A 23305-nucleotide genomic window follows, 5' to 3' on the forward strand; every position below is an offset into this window, starting at 1 on the left:
CCTCACCCCACTGCGGGTGTTTTCTGCCTTTCCCTCCGGCATCACAAATAGAAGCAGAGCTGCAAAGGCTCCCCTGACAGCCTCTCTCCAGTGGGTTTGAGGTGGGCTCCTGACAGCCCCCTGGCAGTGGGGTGCCCCTTATCACAGTCCTGGCATAGCCTGCCTGCCACCCGTAGGCCCTCTGGACAAGGTGGTGACAGGATGCTGCCCACAGGAGAGCGTGTCCCAGCTGTGGGCAGGGCACGCAGCCAGGAAACTCACTCGGGGGAGAATAACCCCCTTGCAAAGAAACCCCCCAAAGGAGCTAAAAAAGTTTGTGCCTCCTGCATTCAGCGTTTTCTCAGCAGGGACTGCGGCGGCGAGGGGCCAGGAGCCCTGTGTCAGCTCCACACCCGTGAGCAGGGGAACAGCTCTGGGGGAAGTGTCCCCTCCCGGGCCCCTCTGTCCCGCGCGTGGGGCGCTGTGTGGGCCGGGCCGGTGAGGGGGAGGCCGTGCCGTTCCACGCGTGTCCGCGGGAAGTGCCTGGACCGCACCGCGCTGCGGCTCCTCACCCCCCCCCCCGCCTTCCGCGGGGCGGCCCGTGGCGCGGCGGGGGCCGGGCCGTGCCGTGCCGTGCCGTGCCGGGGGGGCCGTGGCTGCGCGCCGCCCCACCGGCGCTGCCGGGGGAGTGGTTTCCCCGCGCCGGCAGCGGCGGGGCCGGTCTGCGGGCGGGGAGGTGCCGCGGCGGCGGTGCCAGCGCCTGGCCCGGGAGGATGCGGACGCGCTGACGGAGCTGCCGGCTCCCCTCTGCCGCCGTGCATGGGCGGCGGGCGGCTGCCGCCTCGCCTCGCCTCGCCTGCCCCGCCGGTGAGCCGCGCCGGGGCGTGGGGTGGGGGGGGGGTCTCCGCCGGGCTTGGGGAAGCTGCGGGTGGCGGGGCGCGGCGGGCGGGGGGTCCGGCGGCAGCCCCGGGGAAGAGCCGCCACCTCTTAGTCCTCCGCTTGCATCCCCGCGGCGGCGGCCCGGGCCCCGGGAACGTGCTGCCCGCCGCCCCGGGGCGGTGCGGGACGATGCGGGACGGCAGCGGTGCGGGGTGCGGTGCGGTGCGGGGTCGGCCGAGCGCCCGCCGGGACGAAGTGCCCCGCTTCCACGCCTGGCTGCGGGGAGTTACGGGGGACGGGGCGGCGGGAAGCGCGCCTCTGCCCTGGCTTGTTTCCCCAGATGCCTTTTTTTCTTCTTTTTTTTTTTTTTTTAAATTTTATTTTGAGTGAAGGATGGTGGGGAACCCACTGAAGAACGGGTTCTCCTTTAAACACAACAAAACAACCCAACTTGTTCGGCAGCCGAAAGGGTTGCGTGAAGGAATCCCCATGAATGAGTGTAGCACTGAGGGAGTTGTTGGTTTCTGGTCTGCGATCGCCTCAGCTCTTCGTTTATTCCTTTTTTGTTTGTTTGTTTGTTTTCAAGGCAACTTTTGAGGCGAGGAAGTTGGTAACAAAGCGCAAGTTTAAGGCAATGATGCTTTTGCTTGCAGCCTAGCTGAACCGGGTAAAAGAACACTGAAATCCTGCTTTTCCCATCAGGTAGCAAATACCGCACATATGATTACTTGCAGAGAAAGAAAGAACCTACTTTGCTCTGTAAATGGGGACTATGTTTCACTCTGAGCAAAGGGTGTGAATGTTTTCCTGCTGCCAAATGAACATACCACAAAAATTTTCTTTTCATCTGGGACAGAGCTGTGTTTGTAGATCTCTGAATATGGCTACAGTCGCGGAGGGGAGTTAGGTTAGGCTGGATGTAGCATTAACCCCTCAAGCCACAATAAGCAATATACAAAGAGAAATTTGTTTCCATTAGTCTTTTCCTGACTGAAATCTTTACTGCAGACATATAGTCAGCAGTACAGCAAAGGAAGCCCTCCTGGCTATAGGTTCAAATCTTCTTGGAGGACCCAGAAGTTGGTGTTTGTGTCTGTCCCGTAGCCTGGCTCTCTGCACAATGCCTCCTTATGAGTAGCCTGAAAATGAAGGTGAAGCAGGGAAATCTGCCTACACACAACCAGGCTCAAGCCAGTGTTTTCCATCTCGTACATCTAATGAGCAACAAATCTTGTGCCCAGAAAAGAATCCAGCTCACAGCTCAGGATTTCAATAATTAATATTCCATTTAAAAAACATGTTTTCAGAGTCAACATTATGATTACAGAGAGAAAACAAGCAAACAGGGAATGACTTGACTTGGTTTATTCGCTTTCCCGATCTAGCCTGTCAATTTGTCAATCAAGTGGAATGTCATCTAACATCTCTGGTACAAGACTTTAGCAGAAGAAATGAACATGCAAATATAGTCACTACTTTCCCACCCTTCTCATAGCGATCTCCTTCTATTAAGCAACAGGTTTTTGCATAGATCAGGTATCAACCCCACAGTGTCACCGGCTGAAACTGCTCCTTCTCTCTCATTTCTGAAATTATGCCCTTGCGTTTGAGCCTCTGTAACTGCATCTGTCTATTTTGGAGGGGTCGGTCAGAGAAGTCTTAATCCAGGGCGGATCCTATGTCATAGAAGGCAGGAGGAGCCCTGCCATGACCTCAAGGAGACCAGCATCTGCCTCGGCAACAGCCCTTCCCTTTGCTCCTCTGACATGGGTACCTTGCCTGGAAAAATCTGTAAATGTATCTGTTTCCTGCATTTTCCACCTCCAGAGGAAGACTTTATTGCAAGCCCGAGGAAGACTGCCAACCAATAACAATCAGGTAGAATGAAAAACACTGATTGATACCAACAAGTCCTTAAAACCTTATCTCAGTGCCCTGTTTCAGCCTTTGTCCCTCTTTGATCACAGGTCCTCAGGGGCTGGGATCATCTCTCCTTCACCGTTCAGGGAAGGCATGACCAGTGCCGTCCTCTGCAGAGCAGATACTGGCGCTGGAAGAAGCCGTGGTTCAGCAGGACAAGCCCCTGCTCTCATCAGGGTGCATTTACTGATCCCACAACATTTTGCCCTGTAGTGCCCAGGTCCCCATAGGATTAGGTGAGAATAGTCCAATTCCAGCTCCTCTTGCTGACACCACTGCAACTTCTGTAAGATGTAACCTGAATTTTCAGCCGAGTTCTGTCTCTGAATGCACACGCATAAGCTGCCTGTGTGCAAATATTTAGGAGACCTCTAGATCCGGAAGGTGCTTGTTACTTGGTTGGCAGGAGGACTCATAGCCCTGCTAATGCATATCTGCTTTCAGCATTAATGACTCATTAAAAAAAAAAACCATACTGCATTTTAATTTTTTAAAATAATTTCTTTATTTTTAGCTGTGTGTTGTCTTCACCTTCCATCGTGCCCACCCCTACTGCAGTAGCACACAGTGTTCTCATATGTTCCATCTCAGGCTGGGGTAACTTCCCATACTTGGAAATTCAATTAAGCTTACAGAGTTTTAAATCCTAGAGAAAACCAGCTGCATCTTGGTGTAAGGCTATGGTGTTGTGACACCTGCAGTTGTGCTGTTAATTAACAATAGGCAACATTAAAAGTCTCTTCATTGTCTTTGTTCTCTTAGGAGTGTCTGGTGGGATTTTGTTGGCTTTTTAAAAAAATTTAACAGTTTTGCTGCATTGGCTTTACTGAATTATCTACTAAATGCTCAATATTGCATCATATTACAGCACTGATAGCATCATATTCCAATTTCCCCAGAGTTACAAGGAAAGAACTCATTTATCTTTTAAGTAAATGCGGTTCTACCTAACTGTACCTAGCATCTTATTCTATTCTGTTACCTAGAAATGAGGCCAGTGATAGACTATTGGAATATTCTTTCACAGTGCCAGAAGGACATCAGACATTTTGCAATCCGTTTCCCATGACATTTCTGTCTAAGAATCACCTACTCTGAGTTGACGTTCTAAGGTACTTTTTTCCTCGCTCCTCTTCTGCTCTTGGGACCTGAATTTAGGACCATCCAGAAATACCTAGGGAATAGTAGAAAGAAGCACAGGAAGCCAATTTTCATCTGCCGCCTTTTCCCACGGATGCTGTCAGGTGAGGGTCAATTGTGGCATGAAATATGAGGGATGAGAGAATCGTCATCTTCCAGGGAAGATCACAGAAACAAAACCATTTCTTTCTGAGACTCTTTAGTAATGGTTGCTCTGAATTAGAAGGAATGATATACTTATTGTAAGGTGCTGGCTTCGTAAGGTTGTTTTGAGAAGCTGAAGCCAATGCAGGGTTCACTGTGTGAGCAGAACTCGGCAATACTGCGCTCAGCACTGGCATTTCCAATCCCAAAAGCAAGTTCTTAGATGAGAGAGTGTTTGGACAGCGAGTACGAGAAGAGGTACCTCTAAAAACATTTAACAGCTTGTGGAGGCTTATCTCTAATTTTGATGGGGCTGTTTTCTTAATGAGGTCCTTTCACATCAATTAGCTGCTGAATCTAATGTTAAAAAAAATACATCCAAACTTTCTCTTGGCACACGGTTCCATGAGTACTCTGTGGAGAATTCCATGATACCAAGGTCTACCAGCATTCAGAGGAGCTGGCTTAGTCATTCTTCCCATCTGCTCTGTTTCTTCTTCCCTCTGCTGCTCTGCACATGCTTCCTGGCTGTCTGCTCCTCATCCCTATCTTCGAGCATCCTGGCTGGCTGCCCCACTCTCCTTCCTTGCTGTACCTGTCCCCTGTGGCATCTTCACTGAGGAAGCTCAGGTAGTTTACTGCTGAGATCAAAAGGCTGAAAAAAAATGAGCTTATCTAAAGCAGCCAGGAAAAAAGAAAAAAGAAAAGCTACCAAGGAAGCACCCATAGCAAGCAGCTTTGCAAGCGTCATTTGCAAAAAACTTTGAGTTAAATCACCCCCAAATCATGAAATTGCTTTAAAAATTGTGATAATTAAACACAGACGTGTTTTAGTTCTTTTTTCTTCTTCTTTGACCATTTATGAGGCAAGGTTCTAGCTCCTTTTTGCAAACAGAGCCAGTAGGAACTTGGATAACTACAACAAATTGGAAGTTGAAGTTGTTTGGTAGTCATGGTGCTCCAGGAGCTGAGGATGTGAGAACAGCGGCTCCCTGTGCCTCACTGTGCAACATCAGGAGTCAAGGAGGCTGAGTTAGAGTGATCTGCCAGTACCGTGCCCTTTGCGAGCCTGTGTTTTCTAGTGTTGGTAGTCCACAGATGAGTGTTTGAGAAACTCCTTAGGGTGATATTTACCCCAGCAGCTTCTTTGGAGCAGGAACAGTAAAAACTGCGGCTCGCTGCGAAGTTAGCGGTGAGAGGCAGCACGGTCTGGAAATAGCAGCCTCCTACCCCTTTTCGCTCTCCCAAACTACGTGCTGTGTCTCATGCTGAAATGCCTGCTCCTCCACATCGAGAGTCATTTCATCTTGCTGCTTCCTGAGAGAGATCGACATCTTCTGCAGAGCACACGCTGCCGAGGAGAGGAAGGCAGCTTTGGCCTGTGGAGAGGAGAACTCAAGTACTGCGTGGGTGGCCGAAGACAAGAGCTTCTGAAACGAGGGAACAGAACAGATCTCTAATCTCCAGACTCTGACACATATCGCACTTTTCTCAGTTGCTTAGGAAAGAGATTTGCATCCAAAAAGAAGTGGGAGGTTTAAATAGGAGTTCATACACACGCACATTTATCTTCTGTGGTCCATGCAGTAACTTACATTTCACCAGTCCCATGGAATCCACAACACTTCATAAAGTGCATCCATTACAAATGTGCAACCAGGGGAAACAAAGAAGCTGTCCAAGTTCCTATCCAGATTCCAAAAGCTGAGCTCAGTAGGCAGTCATGGAAATTGGAGGCTGCAGGGTGTCACTGAGGTAAGCGCTTATTTTGGGTTGTGCCAAGGTGCTGAAGCTGGTGTCCCACCCTCAGCGGAGGTACTGAGCATGGTCTGACCCATGGATGGCCCAGGCCACCTGTGTGGCCTGAAGCACTGCAGGGCCTAAGCCATAGCTCCATCCTCCTAGGACACTAATGTAAGACTGAGGCATAGAAGAGCTGGATCCACAGAAGCATCTGGCCCTAGAAAATGCTGACTGACATTTCCTTGAAGGCATGTGCACCTTCTGATACCATGTGAGCAGCCCCTTCATGGCTTCATCCACAACAACAACTGTAGCTCTGTCCTAGATCGCCCACTCATCCACCCTGGCTGAACTGACAGCCCGATCTGCTGCAGCGAAGTGGCCCAAATAAGGTACCCTTTCTTCTTCTGGGTAGAAAAACCTCCTTGGGCCTGTTTGTTCATTGGGAATTGCTGAGCAGGGTTTACTGTGGCCTGTTGGTATTTTCCACTTTGCAAAAATCAAGCTGTAGGCCATTGCTTTTCCTGCCTAACACCATTCTTATGTGTGTCCTGTCCCAGTTTTCCTTGTAATCAATAGCAGGGGTTTCTTTTTGTAGCACACATAGACTAGGCTCCTTGAGTGAAAAAAAGCTTGTGTTGATCCACAGGCTTTAGTGAGGTGAAGCAGCGGGGACTGGACACCCAAGGCTGAACTCCTGGTTTGTTTGAGGTGCTATCTGAAATCAGTAGGAACTGCCTGTGCGCTGCGATTGTACAGGCGAGCTCACAGAGCTCGGTGTTTACAGTCCTACCGTGTGCGAGGCCGAGCCTGCAGAGTCGCATGGGGGACAATTTAAATACAGGGCTGGTAAAGCCCTGGGGATTGTCCCATTGAAATAAGAAGGGGAGGACTCCATTTCTGCAGTGCCAGATAAATGATAAATTTGAACAGTGGTACAAGGCCGATTTCTGCTGCCTGCCTACACTTATTTGTTAGAAGGTGCACCTTCAATGTGGCATTGTTAGGCTGTTATCATAATATTTCCATGAGTGGTTAGTGGGGGAATGATTAACTGGGGAAGCCTGGGAAGGGAGAAGGCTGTCCCACAGCCCCTGCTAATCTAGCAGCAGCCCTGGCACCCTGAGGTCAGGTCTCTTTCTGCCACCTGGTGTCTCCAACACTGGGGCATCTGGGAGAGGAGGGGTGGTGCTTTCAGCATAGAAGGCATCTCCAAATAAAAGAGACCTGATGTTGGAGGTGCTAGTGCCTCCTGGGGAAGTGTTTGGGGCTCAGCGCCTCTGAAATGCTGGGCTCCTTTATCAAGTGGCCAATCTGTGGGCTGCTAGGATGGCAACCTGTGGCTGGCTCCTATTTCTGTTTTTCCCAATGAAGTGCACTTACCTTAAAAACATCTACTTTGCAATTCACAGTGGATTTTTCCTAAGGAAAGGTCTCCGCTGTTGTGCATGGTGGAGTCTTCTCCTCGCACAGCAAGGCAAGGCACGACCCAGGAGAGACAGCCAGGCTGGGCTTCCCACATATCCCAGCTGGCCAGAATTGCTGACAACATCTTGCTTCTGCTCCCTGGTGCTGGTTGTCCTCCTGTGGGTGGTGAGACGACCCCACTGGGACAGACCATGTCTCTGTGGTGTAGAAACTCCAAACACATGATGTGTCCCAGATGCCTTCTGAAGTGGAAGAGAAGCCTTTTGATGCCTGGGCTTTTGGCCTGTGCCAAGCAGCACAGGTGGAAATCCATCTCTTTGTGTGGGGTGGGAGGCCGAGGGCCCTTGCTCTGGGCAAAGGGGCCACCACTGAAGCGTTGCTTGGTCTCACTGGTGAAACCAGCTCTCTTATTATTCCCTTGGTTGTATCTCCTCACACTTTGCTTGGTGCTGCAGCTCCTAAAGAGGCAGGACATGACTGGCTCATTGAAGTAGTCCCTAAATCAACTGTCCTTTACTGAGAGGGGTAGCAGAGCTCTCCAAGCCCAGAGGAGGGGTGGCCGGGCAGTGTCACTGGTCTCTGAGACTTGAGACTTCTTGGTCACTGTTAATAGCAGCACAGCTGTGTTTGTACTCCTGGAGCCCGAGAAGAAGCTGGTTATCAAGCTGAGGCAAAGGAGGGCAAGTTATTTTGGGGGCAGAAGAGGGATTGGTTGGGAGTGGGTGCATTGAGCAAACAGGCTCCAGGCTGGACTAATCAGCAAAGCAACCAAGGTGGGTAAAAGTAAGAAGGGACAAGAAGAGATAAGCAGAGAAGGGCTTTACTGGCGCAATCTCCAGACTGTTTCCATTGCAGTAAAGGCTCATTACATGGTCTCAGTAGCTGTGCTTTGTTTTTAAAAGACTAAGCAGTATTGTAGAAGGGAGAGTATTAATTTGTTTCCTCTAGTGTCAGCCAAAGGAGATAATAACTTTTATTAAGTAGATAAAATTAGTATTTCCTCTTCAGAGAATAAATGCATTCTGGTAGTTTTATGCACTAGAAACACTGAACTCTTCAACACTCTTGACTGAGAAAAAGTTTTTCTGTTTTTAAATATGGATGTGGGGCTGGGAGAGGGAATTCTTCCATGCTGCAGTCCTTAAGTGCTTTTACTACAGCTGAGCCCCAGAGGCTGACATCCCTTCTCAATCACTGCATGCACCATAGGACAATGCTGCCCAAAACATTGGAGGGGAGATTGGTCTTGGGTCAGTTCAATCACATTGGAGGGGAGATTGGTCTTGGGTCAGTTCAATCCAGAATTCCTTTGCTGAGACTGGAAAAGCAATAGGTGTGGGTTTAATTCACTGAGTACAGTGTGGATCCCTGTATACCGCTAACCAGGCATCTGAAGATACCTCTAAGTAGCAAGTGGCCTGGCTTGGATTCCAACCAGTGGCCAGGTGGTGCCTGTTTCGTTATCTCTTACACAGTTTTGTCTCTCATTGAGAGATGACTCAGTGTAATAACTGTTGTTATTACATCCAGCCTTTTCTGAAGGAGAGATTGAAGGTAGACAAGTTCATGCTGAATTTTCATAGGTTTAATAGCAGTGGTTTTGTAATGAGTAGTGGGATAAAAATCCTCTTCCCGGACAGTATCAGATGCTCTCTGGTTTCCATACAAGAGACAAGCACTGAGTATAGTCATGAATTTTTAAGAGACAAAACTTTAGCCTCTCTGAAGCTATTGGTATGGTCGTTGTATGGCTATGTATGGTGTGGTCGTGGGTTAGGAAGGAAAATTGCCAGACAAGAATTAAAACTTCTGAATTGAGTCTGGGGAAGGAGATGTGATTTCCTGCTTCCCTAATTTGCAATAAGCATGGCCTGTGGCCTATGGCATAAGCAGGAATTCCAGAATGCAATGCACAATTTTTCCTCTGTCACTGTTTTTGAATAAAATCAGTGTGCAGTTAATCCAGTGTTATAAATCTTGGAAGGAAGGCTTCCAAAGCAGGTAGATTTGTTTAATCACTTGGGCTGGAATCCAAACCACTGGAGGATATAAAATAGATACAGTAGTGCCATTCACTTCACTGAAAACACCTTTTCCCCATCCGAGGAAATAGCTGTGGCTGGCATGAATATATGTTTGGCAAGCTGTAGGGCTAAACAAACTTCTCAGAAAATCATCTTTGGCCAAGATACTGACTATATTTCAGCACTGTAACTCCTCAGACTCTTCAGCTAAGATGTTCTGACAGAGAAATCATCAGAAATCAGTGACTGACACTTTGAAATGGTGGGATCCTCACCTCTGCTCACCAGGCTCCCTGTCCTGATACCAGTCAAAGTATTACCTTCAGTTTGGAGTAGATGTTTGCAAAAATCACTACCCCGTGACATCTGAAAGAAACGTGCAGTAATGTAATCCTAAGGTATCCTTCTTTCAGCATATTTTGTCTTCTTTGTGTCTTTACCAGTAGCTTCTTGAGCAGGGATCTCATTCTTTGAGGTTTTGAACAGGGTCTCACTAAGCACACTGATCCTGCCAAATAGGGGTATACATTTTTATTTTCTGATTTTCCAACTATCATCAAAATTCCTGTATGGGAGAATTCCAGAGTGCCCCAGTTTCAGCAGTTTTTGTGTAGCTTACACTAAGGAATAAGGTTTAACATCACAAACAGAATCAGATTTCAAGGTGTTTCAGTTAAGAGCTTTGAGTGTTTTTGGAACATTAATTGCCTTGGTAATTCAGAAGGTATGCTACGGGCTGCATCCTTAGTGAGAACAAATCCCATCTGGCATAGAAAATTATACAGACCTTCACAGTAGGAGTTTCTGCAGCAAGTTTTCTGTAGGCTCTTTCACACAGGTCACTGCCAATGTTGTTGCATTGGTTGCACGCTCTGACTCTATTGTATCGTCTCTTTCAGGCACTTCTAGGATTTGACAGAGTTTGCATAACACTTCATCAACGACGTGAACACCTGCAGCAAGGACAGTTTTTGGAAGTGACATCCATTGATGTGATTGAAGGTAACGTGCTTTCTTCTGTCATTGCCCTTTACCTGCTGCTTATCCCCCATGGAGCCTCATGCTCTGGCCAGTGTCCCCTTTTGGTGCCCATCCTGGTTGGTGAGGTGAGAGCAGGATCAGGTCCCCTTCTGTTGCATGCCTGAGCATCCTCCAGCTTGATCCTTGCTTTAGGTAACAGCTCTTGCTATCCATGGCTCAGCCTGTCCCATAAAATGTGGTTTTGCCCCTCTTCTTAAGGAAATCTGCTTGCATCACACAAGCTGCCTGTTTTCCATAAAGCCACATAAGTGCTTCACATTTTTGAATCCTGAAGCTGGTCTTCATTCAAATACTGTTTTTCCACCAGGAATTTCACAGGTCAGTTTTGCCCTCTGTTCAAAATCTAAAATAAAAATGTGCGCATTGTTTCTGAGCACTTTCTTATGGTAAGTGGTTTAGCACTTGTCAACCTATATATTCTTCTGTATGTTACTGACGTTGTTTGTGCCAACACAAACAGCAGAAAGTGAGCTGTGCATTTGCCCTGTGCCCCTGGAAAAAGATCAGCATAGTGTGGTCCTGCAACTGTAGCAGTTGCATTTAAGATCATTTTCTCTAAATGTAGTTTTCTCACAGAAAAGCAAGAACAGATTTTGCTTTTTTTCCCTTAATTGGTATATTTGCGCTTAATCAGACCTAGGGGAAGTAAATGCATCTCTTAATTCACTGCCACAAGAATTTTAAGGTTCAGAGTAGGTGACTCATCCACCAGCACAGAATTTATTCTTTGTTTGTAAATGCTATTTATTGCGGTGTTTTGCATCACTATGGCTACTGGGTGTCATTTGTGATATCAGCATCTACCGTACATAAAGTGAATGCAAGACCAAATTTAAGAGATATAGTTCTTATAATAATTTTCTTGTATCAGCCACTTTTCTGTTGTATGTTAGTACATCTCACATAAAAGCAGCACTAAAAGTGGTTCAATATTTTTCCTTCAAAACTGGCTGAAAAGTAAAAACTTCTCCTGCACATAAATCATATCATATTTTTAAAAAGCCCTATGCAGCCACCAAAGCCCTTTTTCAGATTCTGTGGCTTTATAAACAACTCGGTCATGTCCTACAGGTGATTCTAAAGTTTCAGATGAACGGATTTGCAGCGGCATTCTCGATTATTTAACTTATAGTCATTTTTAGTGTTAAATACCTAGTTGAGCTTGTTAGGAGCATCACTGCTTTCACACCCCATATAGATTCTTCTGCTTTCCTTTACTGTTTCTAACTGGAGAATGAGAACAATTAATCTATTCCAGTTAAAGCCTAATTCTTATGCCAATTACATGGTCCCATGTTCTTTTCTGAAACACTTGAAGTACAATCACTTCTGCCGTCCTATTCAATCAAAGCCTTAAGTTGCACAGATTTTGTGAAACGGTCTGGGCTTCAACAGCTTGGGAGCTGATTCACTGAGGCATCTGCTATAACACTGGCAGGACTGTCACCATTTTCCTAGCCAGAATCATTTGTCTTTGTCATTAGAAATAAGCTGCGGGGTGTAATGTGGTCTTAGGGAAGCACAGAGCCCATTATTGCTCAATAATAGAATTTCATGAGGTCTTAACAACATCTTTGAGCTCATATGACACGTTTGACAGTGGATGTGTATCTCTAATGTCCCATGGAACAAGGACAGTGAAGTGTTTTAAACACTTGGTACATATTGAAAGACTGCTAAAATGAAACAGCCAGCGGTGGGCTACTGCAGGAGTCTGTTGTTGGCTAGCAGGGACCAACCCCCAGCACACACAGCAGTGGGACATGTCTTCTCCATGGTGGCCAAGCCCAAGACTTCATAAATCCTGGCCCCCCACAAAGCCTCCAAGATTATTTCCAGCCAGACACATGCTTTCTCATTTCCCTTTCCTTGCTGTCCAGGACAGCTGGGGATGGGGCACCAAATCCTGAAAAGGATCCAAAAAGAAAGATGTTAATCTTGTACATGTTCAGAGTGGTGGGCCCTGTGCTCCTCAGGGCTCCTGGCTGGGTCTGGCTAACAGGTGGTGTGAAAGCCCCCAGCAAACTTTTCCTAAAGAGTTGGGGTGGGAGAGCAGGGTCCTGCTATGGCCCAGCGTGGTCATCTGCAGAGGCAGCCCTGGAGAGCCAGCAGGAGGGATACAAAAGGGTCCCTCTGGGACCAAGGGAGAAACCAGGACCAGGATGGGGAAAAAAAGCAAGAACTGCGTGAACACCAGGGGTGATCAGAGGGAGGAGGCAGCAGAGGGAGTACTGCTTTCTTTTTGGTTGGGAAAGGGTCCAAGGGCACAGCTCTGTCCTTTTTAAGCACTGCCTTGGGGTGTAGAAACAGCTGGCACAGCTGGGCCCATGGTCACTGCTCCAGGAAAGGGTCTCCCATTTCCAGCTCACCAGTTCCTCAGTGTTGTCATCCAAGGGTGCCCAGTGGTACGGCCCGCTGGATGCTGCACAAATAAAAGCATGTGTCCTGAAAATAAATATATTTTATGGATTAGGTGGTTTGTGGTGTCCTGATGTGGTGTCCCTGGGAGGGATACAGGTCCAGGAAATGGCAGGGAACTCAAAACTCTCTTCACAGGCAGAATCTGTCCCTCTTTTACTGTGCTGTGGCTCTGGGAGGATTCAAGCTGTGTAAGCTGGTGGATGCCCAGATCAGGGGTTTGGTTCAGCCTCTTGCTGAGTTTCAGAGCCTATTTCTGCTTCCCTGTTGTGTGTGTGTGTACCAGGAACTGCACTGTTTAATTCGGCATTGGTTGGGTCCAAGGCTGGAGTTTCAGGGCTTTTCCGTAAGCTGATGATGGATGACTATGGGGTTGAGCCCTGGCCCACAGCTGAGCTCAAATGTCTCCTGGGTCTGCTGTGCTCTTTTTTAAATGTGATGCAGTGGGAGTTAAAGTCTCTGCGATATCATGCTGCTCTGTGTTACAGCTAATTAAAGTCATTGTGAAGGGTTTTGTAGTAATTGCAGATATTGTAAAATTTAGTTTTGTGGGGTAATTGGTAATGTAAGCCTGAAACAAGTTATGCTTAAGATGTTTTAGTTTGCATTTCTCAGTAGGAGCAGCCTTTACAAAGAAGGTCTTTGTGTGAGAAGCAGGACCAGAATTAATAGCAGCATTTAGTCGTGCCTGAAGGGCTGCTTGCTGTGGCAGGTGGCAGGGTGGCGTAGTAGATGATGCCTACGTTCTGCGTATTGGAGGAGGCTCTGGCACCCAGTAGCTGCTGTACCTGATGAATGCCAGCTAGAGAGAGTGAAATGTCAGGGCCAAACCATCCAGGGCTGATGTATTCTCATCCAAAATGAACGTGGCCCCTTCAGTCTGTAGGTCAAACAGTGATTCAGGCTCTGTTTGCTCCTACCCACTTAATACATGTTATGAAGTTTTCAGGCATCCTAAAATTTTTCCATAGAATGCTGTATCAATAAATCTCAAATGTGAGGAAAATCCTAATGCCGTAGAGGAGTGCAGCTACCCAGTCATGGGCTGGTCTAGGCTTCCTGCAACGAGGACTGTGGCCAGCTCTCACCCCTCTGCTCTGGGCTGCCAAAGTGCCTATTGGAACAAGGAGAGTGCGAGGGCCAGGATGGTGGTGCCTCAGGTACCAAACAGCACAGGGAGAGGGTTAATGGGCACATAAGCAGTTTAGGGTCCTAAGTCCATGATATAAATGAGATTTAGGTGCCAAACCTTCCCTGATGCATTTGAAAATCCCACTCAACACACCTCTGAACACTCAGGCAAGTAAAGACTATTGAAAATATGGCCCTTAGACACGGATATAGCTGGTGTGTCTGGAATTAACAGTTTAAAAAGAAGTGCTGGCTCATGACTAAATGGGAGAGACATCTGGGAAGAGCAAATATTGAAGACATTACAGAGAATCAGAATGAGAATTTAATTCAAGGCTGATATTTCCAAGAGTAACTTTTTTTGGTCAACAGACGCAATTTCTGAGCTCATGTATTTGTAATTAACTGGTTGCTGATAACATAGGAGGGCTCATATTTTCCTGCTGATGACTCTGGGACTCTGCGGGCATCCTCCTTGCTGTCCCAGGGGTACAGCTGGGGTTGATGCCCTGCTTTGCATCATGGCATGCAGTGGTAGCAATTGGCTTGGAGGGCCAAGGAAACGCTTCCCAGGGGGCTGTTTAGAAAGGGCAATCTGTACCAAAATTATTTTATCAAATAGGAAAAGCTAAAGTCTTTTGTTAAATTAACTGTGGGGCCAAAGCTCAGAGCAGAGTTTTCCAATTCTGATTTAATATTTGCAGCATGACAGAGGTGATGAACACACGGGAACCGGTGATGGAGGAATTCGCGCTCAGCCAGACTCCTGAGGAAGAAGGAGGCCCTTCAAGCCAGGTAAATTTAGAAAAACTGGAAAGTATCTTGAGTTGCTTTTAAAAAACCAATGTAATGCAACCAATAACTGTCCTGCACATAGATGTTGAATTGCAGAGCACAGCTGCCAGAAGAACAAGCCCTGAAATTCATGTCTGATCCTACTTAGGTTTTATTTTTAAAAGGTGAGAGTTCTGGCGGGAGGGTTTTGTTGGGTGCCAGGCCTTGTGAGCACAGTGACAGCAATGTCCAGCCCCTTTGGGGATGCAGGGAAAGAGGGTGTTTGTCAACAGGAGTTCAGAACTGAGCAACCATCGTGTGATGAAGGCATCCAGCCAATACTGTACCACAGCTTTTATACAGCCACTCTTGTAATGAGCTAAGTTTCCTCAGGCCCAGAGGGAGCTCCATTTTTAGAAAAGAGACCATTTGTAATGATGGTGTGATTCACATAAATGGCTGTGGCATCTTAGCAGCAGCACTGGTCAGGGCCATTTCCTGGCAGGTGCAAGAGCATTTTCTCTCCCCAGGCGGTTTCAGACACCCACTCATGTACCTACCTGCGGTGCCATTTCCAGCAGGAGGGATCACAATGTCCCAAGCCCCCCAGTCTGTGCTGTGTGGTTGTACTCGTGACTCTCAGTGTCATAGCTGGGTACAAACCACCTAAACGTGTCCTGGTGGACCTGAGTTGCTTCTCAACACAAGATGTATTATTGCAAGCAGACTCAGAAAGCTAATCTAGGAGAAGCCTGTTGCAGGTTAAAGCCAAGCATTTGGAAGCCAGGGAAGTCAGAACTGAAATTCTGCAAATTCCTTTCAGATCACTTGTGCATGTAAAGAAAGGCTGTATGTAATTAAAGAGCGTACCATAGGCTTTCCCCTGCCTCATTGACTGTACAGGATAGATGCTGCTCACTCAAAGAACGCATTTTCAGTATTCTCTTTCCTCTTTTTCCCCGAGTCCCAGGTTTTCATTATTGTGTTAGTCTATGCTGTCGAAACTCTGTGCCAACTCCAACTCCACCTATGTCTTTATGGCTTTTCTATGGTGCCCTGATCATATGCTCCCCCAGCTCCTTTACCCTACCCCTCTGGGAGAAGGTGATACCATCCACGTTTTAGTGATGGCCAACTGAGGCAAAAAACCCAAAAAGAAATGAGAGGGAGCACAAAGTCAGTGACTCAGCGGGAAAACTAGGTTTCTTCCAGCAACTTCCAAGCGCACTGGCCAGGAGACCGGGCCTTCTCTTCCTGCAGTCTCCTGCCCACTCATCATACACTCCAGCTTCCTCAGAAAAACACAGCGAGGCCCGACAGGCAGCTCTGCTTCCTGCCAGTCCTGACTCATTCCTGGAGGGACGTGGTAAATTCTGGGCTCCAGTGGAAAAAAACATGTGATTGGTGTGAGAAAAGACCATATGAGAATGACACAAACAAAAATAGCCAAGCTGAGGCCACACAGGTGCCTTTCCTAAATTTTGTTGCAGCCATAATAATCTCCTTTTAGCACATTTTTAGATCAGCGTGTGTCATTTCCTAGGGCTTCAGAAAGCAGATGGAAAAAGCAGAAATTTTGTTGCATTGGATCCCCCTGCCAGGGGTTGCTGGCAGGCTTGGGGACGGGATGGCTCTCACACAGCCCTCTGCCACCTGAGCAGGGAGCAGCAGCCGGGGGAACAGGTCATTGTCACTTCTATGTGTAGCCCTGGGTGGAAATGAGGCAATTTGTCCACAATTTTATGGCTGTTTTCTCCCAGGTGAGCCATGAGGCTCAGGGAGTTGGACTCCTCCTGGTCTGAAGAGTACGCTGCTGCTCAGGGGTGCCTCTGGACCTGTCCTGGCTAAGAAGATTTTACCTTGCCTCATATTTGGAAATAGCAGGATCATATGAGCAGATTCTTAAGAATTCCTCCCAGTCAAGACAACTGCCATGGAAATGTCTTTCCAAATTATAAACAGCTCAGGAGAGGAGGCTGTGTAATGGGAAGTTGGGGGGAGCTTTTCTGATAGGCAGCACAAGCAGCATTGATTGATCAGGGTGAGTTACACCCATGTGGGTGCAGCTCAGGGAGGCTTTAGAAAGGTTTACTTTCAGTGATTCACTTGGTCTAGTTGCACTGAAGGAGCTTTTTCACACACACAAAAAGTCTTTCTTAACTGTGTCTCACTTTGCAACACTAAATAATACACAATATTTTTCACCTTCATGTAGATCTGCAGAGAGTAATGAATCCCTGCAACATTACCATGGGGAGCGAGGGCCTAAGGATAAGAACTATTGCCCTTCCCCATCTCCAGAAGTCAGATACAGGCACTGCAGCAATGATAAAAATGTGCTTGCTGCTTCTCAGACACATAGGAAGAATACTGCCCTTCCTAAGGGCTTGCCTCCCCCTGCCAGCTCTGATGCCATGTGGGACAACTAAACCCTAAGTCCTTAGAGAGAGCAGCTCATATGATGAAGGCAGGCTGCAAAAGCCATTGAAGCAAACACCTCCACTGGGTTATGACACTACAGTCCCCACGTCCCTGGCAATATCCTGGAGGATGTGCCCAGTTTTATGGTGTTTAGGGAACATATGAACGTTTCTGCTTTTGCTCCTAGTGGGAGCAGTGCTGAGACTGGCTCACGTAACAGCAGAGCTCAGTTTAACCAGAGACTCTGATTCAATGATGAACGTGTTGCAGATATGCAGGGAGGATCCCACCATCACACAGCAAGCCTGTGGCAGCACCTTGAGTTAAACAGGGATGGTTCTCGCTCTCAACCTCTCATTCAGTCCCGTAGTCTGCACCTTGCTTCTATTGTTACAAATGAAAGGAAATAAAATAAAATAAAATAAAATAAAACTCAGCTAACACTGAGAAATTTAGCATGTTAGTGCAGATATATGGACGTTTGAGAAGCTAGGAGATAAGGTTTCAGCAAAGCAGCAACAGAGTTTGTCTTATGTTAATATCCTGGGGGAGCTGGAATTTGTTCCTCAAAAAAGCACCAGAAAAAAACCCAATCCAAAGCAAAGTACCCTGAGAGATTTAAATGAATGAGCTATGTTGAAAACAAGAAATCACTTTTATGTGTTACAGTCTCCTTCCGTAAAAAGACGTAGATCAGATTCAAGCTCTAATCGCTGCATAGTGTTTGACCTGCAGCTTCAATGTGACAAATGAAAATAATAACTGGCACCATCCTCTGTGTAAAAATGATCTCTGGGGCTACTTGTTTTGCATGAATGCATCATAAGATACAGTATTTCACATTACAGAAAATAGCTCTGCAGAATGGTGGCTTCTTGATAAACTGTCATTGCAAGAAAACATGAATATCATATCAGAGTAAAAGGAGGGCAGCTAGAAGGGCTGCAGCAGCCATTTAGCTTAGCAGTACAGCAATGACCTTTGTGTCCTAAAAACCTACCAGAAATGAAACACAAGTGTTTAGCAACATAATGAATTTCGTCACCTAAGTCACCATTTTTACTATGCACGTCGGATCACACAAGTCGTAGCAATCATTTGCCCAACGTGCTGGCAAGAAAAGCTGGGTTTCTGGTCCTGGTCTTTGTCCAGCAAGGGACCGCATGTGCAGGGGAGAGTGTGCTGAGACCTGTTAGCCCCTCTGTGTCCATGCTTGGCCAGCGAGAAGCTTTTGAAATCCTCCCTGTGCAGGACTGCTTGCCCTACTCCAGTTTCAGTGGTTTTTTTGGAGGACATGGGAGTGCTAAGATGGAGCATGTACTCTGCTTGCTTGAAATGTGCATCCCTGGGCAAGACTTTGACAGGCGTGTCCCCACATGTTTCAGCAGGCCTTCCCAGACTCACGTGAGAAGTACCCCAAGCTGTCCAAAAGACTGCCATCGATCGTGGTGGAGCCAACCGAGTCTGGGGAAGTAGAGAGCGGGGAGCTGCGCTGGCCTCCAGATGACCTGAAATCAGCAGAAGAGAAGGGTCTTCATGGTGACCAAAGAGTCTGTGTCCAGCAGCAGCAGCAGCAGATGGACCTGGAAGGTTTGAATGAGTAATTTTCATCCTTGTTCTGCATAGGAAAATAGCAGTTTCAGGCCATGCCATGCACTGACTTAATAGGGTACCAAAGATCAGTAGGTGCTTGAAGGTGCCCAAAGCACCTGTGCTGGGAGTCCTGTGGACTGAAAATTTCCTTGTAGCTTTTGAGCACATGGTGTTTTCATCCACATCAGGTTCAGTGCTGGCCACTTGCATGGCCAACAGGCAGTTTACTGCACATTAGCACTTCACTCAAGGAAGCAGTAATCCTGCTCAATAGCACAAATCTACCTCCCTATCTCATAGCCTAGAAGCAAAGTGTTTAGCAGCTGCACATTTTCAAAGCATTTTCAAAGCTCCCAGGGGAGCATTAATATAGCAGGAGTTCACAAATGTGTGGATATGACTAGCAAAGTCACTGTGGGGTAAATATGGCTAAAGATAAGAGCTTGTTGGAGTGTAACCTGCACACTGACTGCTCCAGAGCGGAACTCATGTATTTATTTCTGTTTTTTCATCTCCGTGCTCTCCTTTTTCCTTAAAGAGTGATGTAGTTTCCATTGCAGAGCACCATTTGCCACCCAAATGCCCAGAGACAGCAGCCAGGATAGGGTGCAAGGTGTACCTTCTCTTACCTTCAAAGGGGCAATGACAAATAGTCTGATCTTGAAGTGTCAAATCACCTGCTGTTCCAGCTGGCATTTCCAGGTGGTGGCAAGCACAGGCTGTGCTCATTCAAGAAGAAATATAAGCCAAATCTATGGCCTGACCTCCAGGTTGCCTGTTATGGCCTCTGTGTTGTTTTTGTGCAGTGACGTTAGGTCTCATTATGTCTTCAGGACTGAGAGTTGGAGCAGATTTCGCTAAGACAGTGGGTAGCCCTTACACTACGGTGTCTGTCCTGCTTTTAATGAGAGGCATCAGCTCCTCATCTCACTGCCGGTCCTGAGGTCTGACATCCCCTGTAAAGTCAGGCTGTGATGCACTTAGAGTACCCTACTCCAGGTTTAACTACTGGTTTGCAAGTAGAGTGAATTGCTCACATCGAGTCTGGGCACCCTGATGGATCATCTGCCTGGTGGAGCAGGGGATCAGATGAAGGCTATTGTACCTGTATGCTGATGAACTATTTCTTTGCAGATACTTTAGCGCACCCAGCTCAAGAAGTGGAAGACAGTACAGATACTTTGGAAAGCAGAACTGAAGAGGAAGAGTAGGGACTCCATGGCCTCAGAAGCGAAACTTCATTGTGAATGTTGTTGGAAAGCTAACACACCCTGAAGACATGTCAAAGTAATCTGTGTTTAAATCTGCAAGGGTTTTATTTAGTTAGTACCTGGTAAGAAGTATCTGGGCTTTAGAACTGTTCTTTTCAACATTTTGATTTTCAGGCTGGGATTCATATTATTTCTTTATTTTTTTTCCTTGGGAAGCAATGGGACATGTTAGGAAATATGAGGTTATCAAGGGAAAATGCTCCTAATTTCAATTAGCACATTTCATTGGATTTATCTTTTCCAAGCAAGGCTGCTTTCAGGTATCAACAGCAGGACAAAGGGGTTATATTTCTACAGGAGGGATGTCTTAAATCTAAAACTTTTATTGTTTTTAGCCATTTAAAACTAGCACTGTGATATTATGGACAATAGATGTAATATAATGTCACCATTTGATTTTGTAACTTTTGTATAGAGACGCAAGTGTAAGATTTGCCTCCAGGCTGCCGCCCCGGGGCAGCCCAGAGCAGTTCTCTCCCTTTGGCTAACCTGTGCAAATTTGGATGAACCAGCCTTTTCTTAAGCCGCCTTTTCAATAAGGCTCATGCCTTTCGGAAATGCTTTCTTGCTGTACATTGATGAAGCGGATTAGCTAGTCGCTGGTGTTTGTGGAGTGAGGCTGTCTTTTGTAGGCTTGGTCAGGTGGATCGTGCTGTTCGTGCACTCTTCAGGCGCAGGTCCAGCCATGGCGTGGCACGTGCTCCTCTCCCTTGAAGCCAACGAGATGGCTCCCGCTTCCGCCAGGGCTAGATTTGTCCCACCTTGTTAATAGAAATTGTTGTGACAATTCTTCTTTTGGTATGTTTTGTGTATAACATAGGTGCAGAGGCCCAGCTGTTCCTCCCTCATCCCAAGCTGGGCGGTGGTTGGGGGTGGGTGATGGGAGCTCCATGGTATGGCTCAAACTTGCCCTCCATTTTGCCTGACGCTGGGTCCCCCCAAAGCCACCTGTAGTATAAGGAGGTGGAGGAGGGCCGAGGTGGCAGGACACACACCTGCCTCTCTCCTGCCCGAGTGGTGCTGCTGGCAGGAGTGTGGGCGCTGGGGGGGTGCCCTCATCTGTGGCACGCTCCCCTCGGCTTTGGTTGCACAGCCACCTCCTGGAGACCAGAGCTCATGGTGGGACAAGCTGTCTCTGGATGCCTTGGACCTCCAGTGGATTTTCTTTGGGGATTTGGGGGCCACTTTGACAGGGGTGAACCCATTCCTGCATGGGGACCTCCCAGAGACTCCCTCCCACCATTGCAGGAGAAGCACTGATCTCGGCCCAAAACGCTACCTTTGGGACAGTGTTGGTGAAGATAGATAATGCATGTACTCAAAAGAGTTTGACTGTGTCAGTGACGAGTGTCCTGTAAGCTACGAGGTTGGCTTTCTCCATCTCTGCAGGGCTGGATGGGGTCTGTACTTCCAATTAATGTTGCAGCCGGAAGAAGCTGCTGGCTGTAGGTGGATGGAAATAACAGGATTTCTTCCAGCATTAACTCCTAAGTTGACTTCCAAGTGCTTTCTTTTCTCCAGTAATAATTTTCTCTAACAGCAACTTTTAAGTGTGTGATGGTGGATAAAATTTGCTGGCCAGATGTATTAATAAGATAAGTTTATCCTTCTTAGCAACCAAATTTAATATATTTACTTACAAAGAATTCTGTGCAATGGATGTTTAATACAAAGGAAAGAGACTATTTTACTTCAAAGCAACATTAATTTATGTACAAAACTATATAGCTCATTATTTGGGGTGTTTGGGAACTAGGACCCTTTTTATAAGCAGTGTCGTATAGTATGATGTGATACTTAATTTAACTTTGCTCTCTCAACCTATATAACAATCTATTTTGCGTTCTTGATGTAGACTCTCTTACCTACGCTGTCACAGAATTATTTTGTTGGATGAGTGGGATTCTGGTCAGAGCACCAAATTTCACCAGAGTAACAGAAGGTTTCAAGAGCACCTCCTAAATCTGGCTGCCATCCCCATCACCCCCTTCGCTGGTGACAGTTTCCTGGTAAAGCCAACGAAGTGAGAACAAGCTCAAGCTACGTGTTTGGGTAGCCCATGAGCAATGAGAGGAGGTCCCCATCTCGGACCCATCTGCAGCTGGTCACGGTGGGAGGAAAGCTGTGCTGGTGAGGTTGCTGGGCAGATGTGAGGTGCTCTTTAAGTGCTGCTTTTGCATCAGCTGTCAAGAAGTTTTACAAAGCTCTGGAGGAAAAACAACGGTGGTGACGACATATTTTTAGCTGTGTGATTTCCTTTCAATCTGCGTCTGCCCAGCTCCGTGAGGAATGACGTTAGACATATCACTTAATTTGCTTTTCACTTTGTAAAAGGAAAAACAGTTGTTTGAAACACTTCCCCCAATTTTATGTGCTCTCTGTCTGCTTTCAGACGCTCCCTCCCTTCCTGCTCTGGATGGCCCTTATCCTATTTCCACCTGAGGTCAATGGCACTTCCCTAAATAAATTTCCCAAAGAAACAACAAAATTCTACATGCACCCTGAAAAAATGCCGCACAACACTACTTTTTTCATCCTAGTACATAAAGCTGCAGCCAGTACAGAAATGCCAGGTTTCCTCCTTCCAGCCTAATTACTCCTCTTTTTCCTTTTCCCTCTTTTGCGCTGCTCCCATGAAGTATTTTACCTGAAGCAAATTGATGTTTCAAACTACAGGTTTCTCTTAAAGCCATGTGGCCTCAGTTTAACAACCACACAAAGCCAAACTCCTCCTCTCATTTTTATTTTTCTGAACATGGGCCACAGGCCCTAAAATAGGAGAGCAAGATAGAGAGAAAATTGTTTTATACAAACAAGCCCTATTTATTCAACTTGCAGGTCTATGAATGTCCACTTTCTTTGTCTGTGTACAAGTGTTGTCTCTAATAAACTCAATAGTTGTTTTGTATTTTTTTCTGGATTAAAAGCTTTGTAGAAACTAAAAAGGAAAAAAAAGACATTCAGTCATATTTTTCTAGTCTAGCTTGTAGAATATTTCATGTAGTGCAGAAAGGAAGTTTTATGGAGTAAGACATTGTTGGATTTTGCTCTATTTCAGTTCTTTCTAATTTTGTAAAATGCCACCTGTACATAATACTCGACTGATGTATGTCCTGTAGATGTATTACACCATTTAGCCTATTAAATGCCTATACTGGACTGATTGGAAGAATTGGTGTACCCACAGCGTCTTGGTTTAAGAATGCAAAGGATTATTTGTGGTGGCGTGCAGCTCCTGTCATACCACTAATACAGGAGAACAAAGCCAGCTCTAAGCCTGTCTTTGCCCCATGGCATGCAAATACTCACACTGGCCTTCTATCCCACATGGTCCTACACAGATAAATTCAGATTTACATCAGTGGCCGTTGCTGTCTCTGTCGCTGTCCTTTGAGCCCT

The 23305-nt window shown here is 46.7% G+C and overlaps 1 protein-coding gene across 2 annotated transcripts; it reads left to right on the forward strand.

Annotated features, from left to right (window-relative positions):
- The first annotated feature begins 536 nt into the window (after positions 1 to 536).
- LBHD2 (LBH domain containing 2) lies at positions 537 to 23076 on the forward strand. Of its 2 annotated transcripts, none has more exons than XM_064460821.1 (5): positions 537 to 846; positions 10157 to 10259; positions 14552 to 14642; positions 18431 to 18632; positions 19770 to 23076. In XM_064460821.1, exons 3-5 carry the CDS (start codon positions 14553 to 14555, stop codon positions 19844 to 19846), a joined length of 369 nt encoding a protein of 122 aa, XP_064316891.1. In that variant the 5' UTR covers positions 537 to 846; positions 10157 to 10259; position 14552; the 3' UTR covers positions 19847 to 23076. The 2 variants fall into 2 exon arrangements, with proteins under 2 accessions (XP_064316891.1, XP_064316890.1); XM_064460820.1 differs by having other exon boundaries at positions 544 to 846; positions 18428 to 18632.
- The last annotated feature ends 229 nt before the right edge of the window (positions 23077 to 23305 follow it).

This window comes from Phalacrocorax carbo, chromosome 9 (genome assembly GCF_963921805.1).
Source record: "Phalacrocorax carbo chromosome 9, bPhaCar2.1, whole genome shotgun sequence".
Classification (NCBI taxonomy): Eukaryota; Metazoa; Chordata; class Aves; order Suliformes; family Phalacrocoracidae; genus Phalacrocorax; species Phalacrocorax carbo.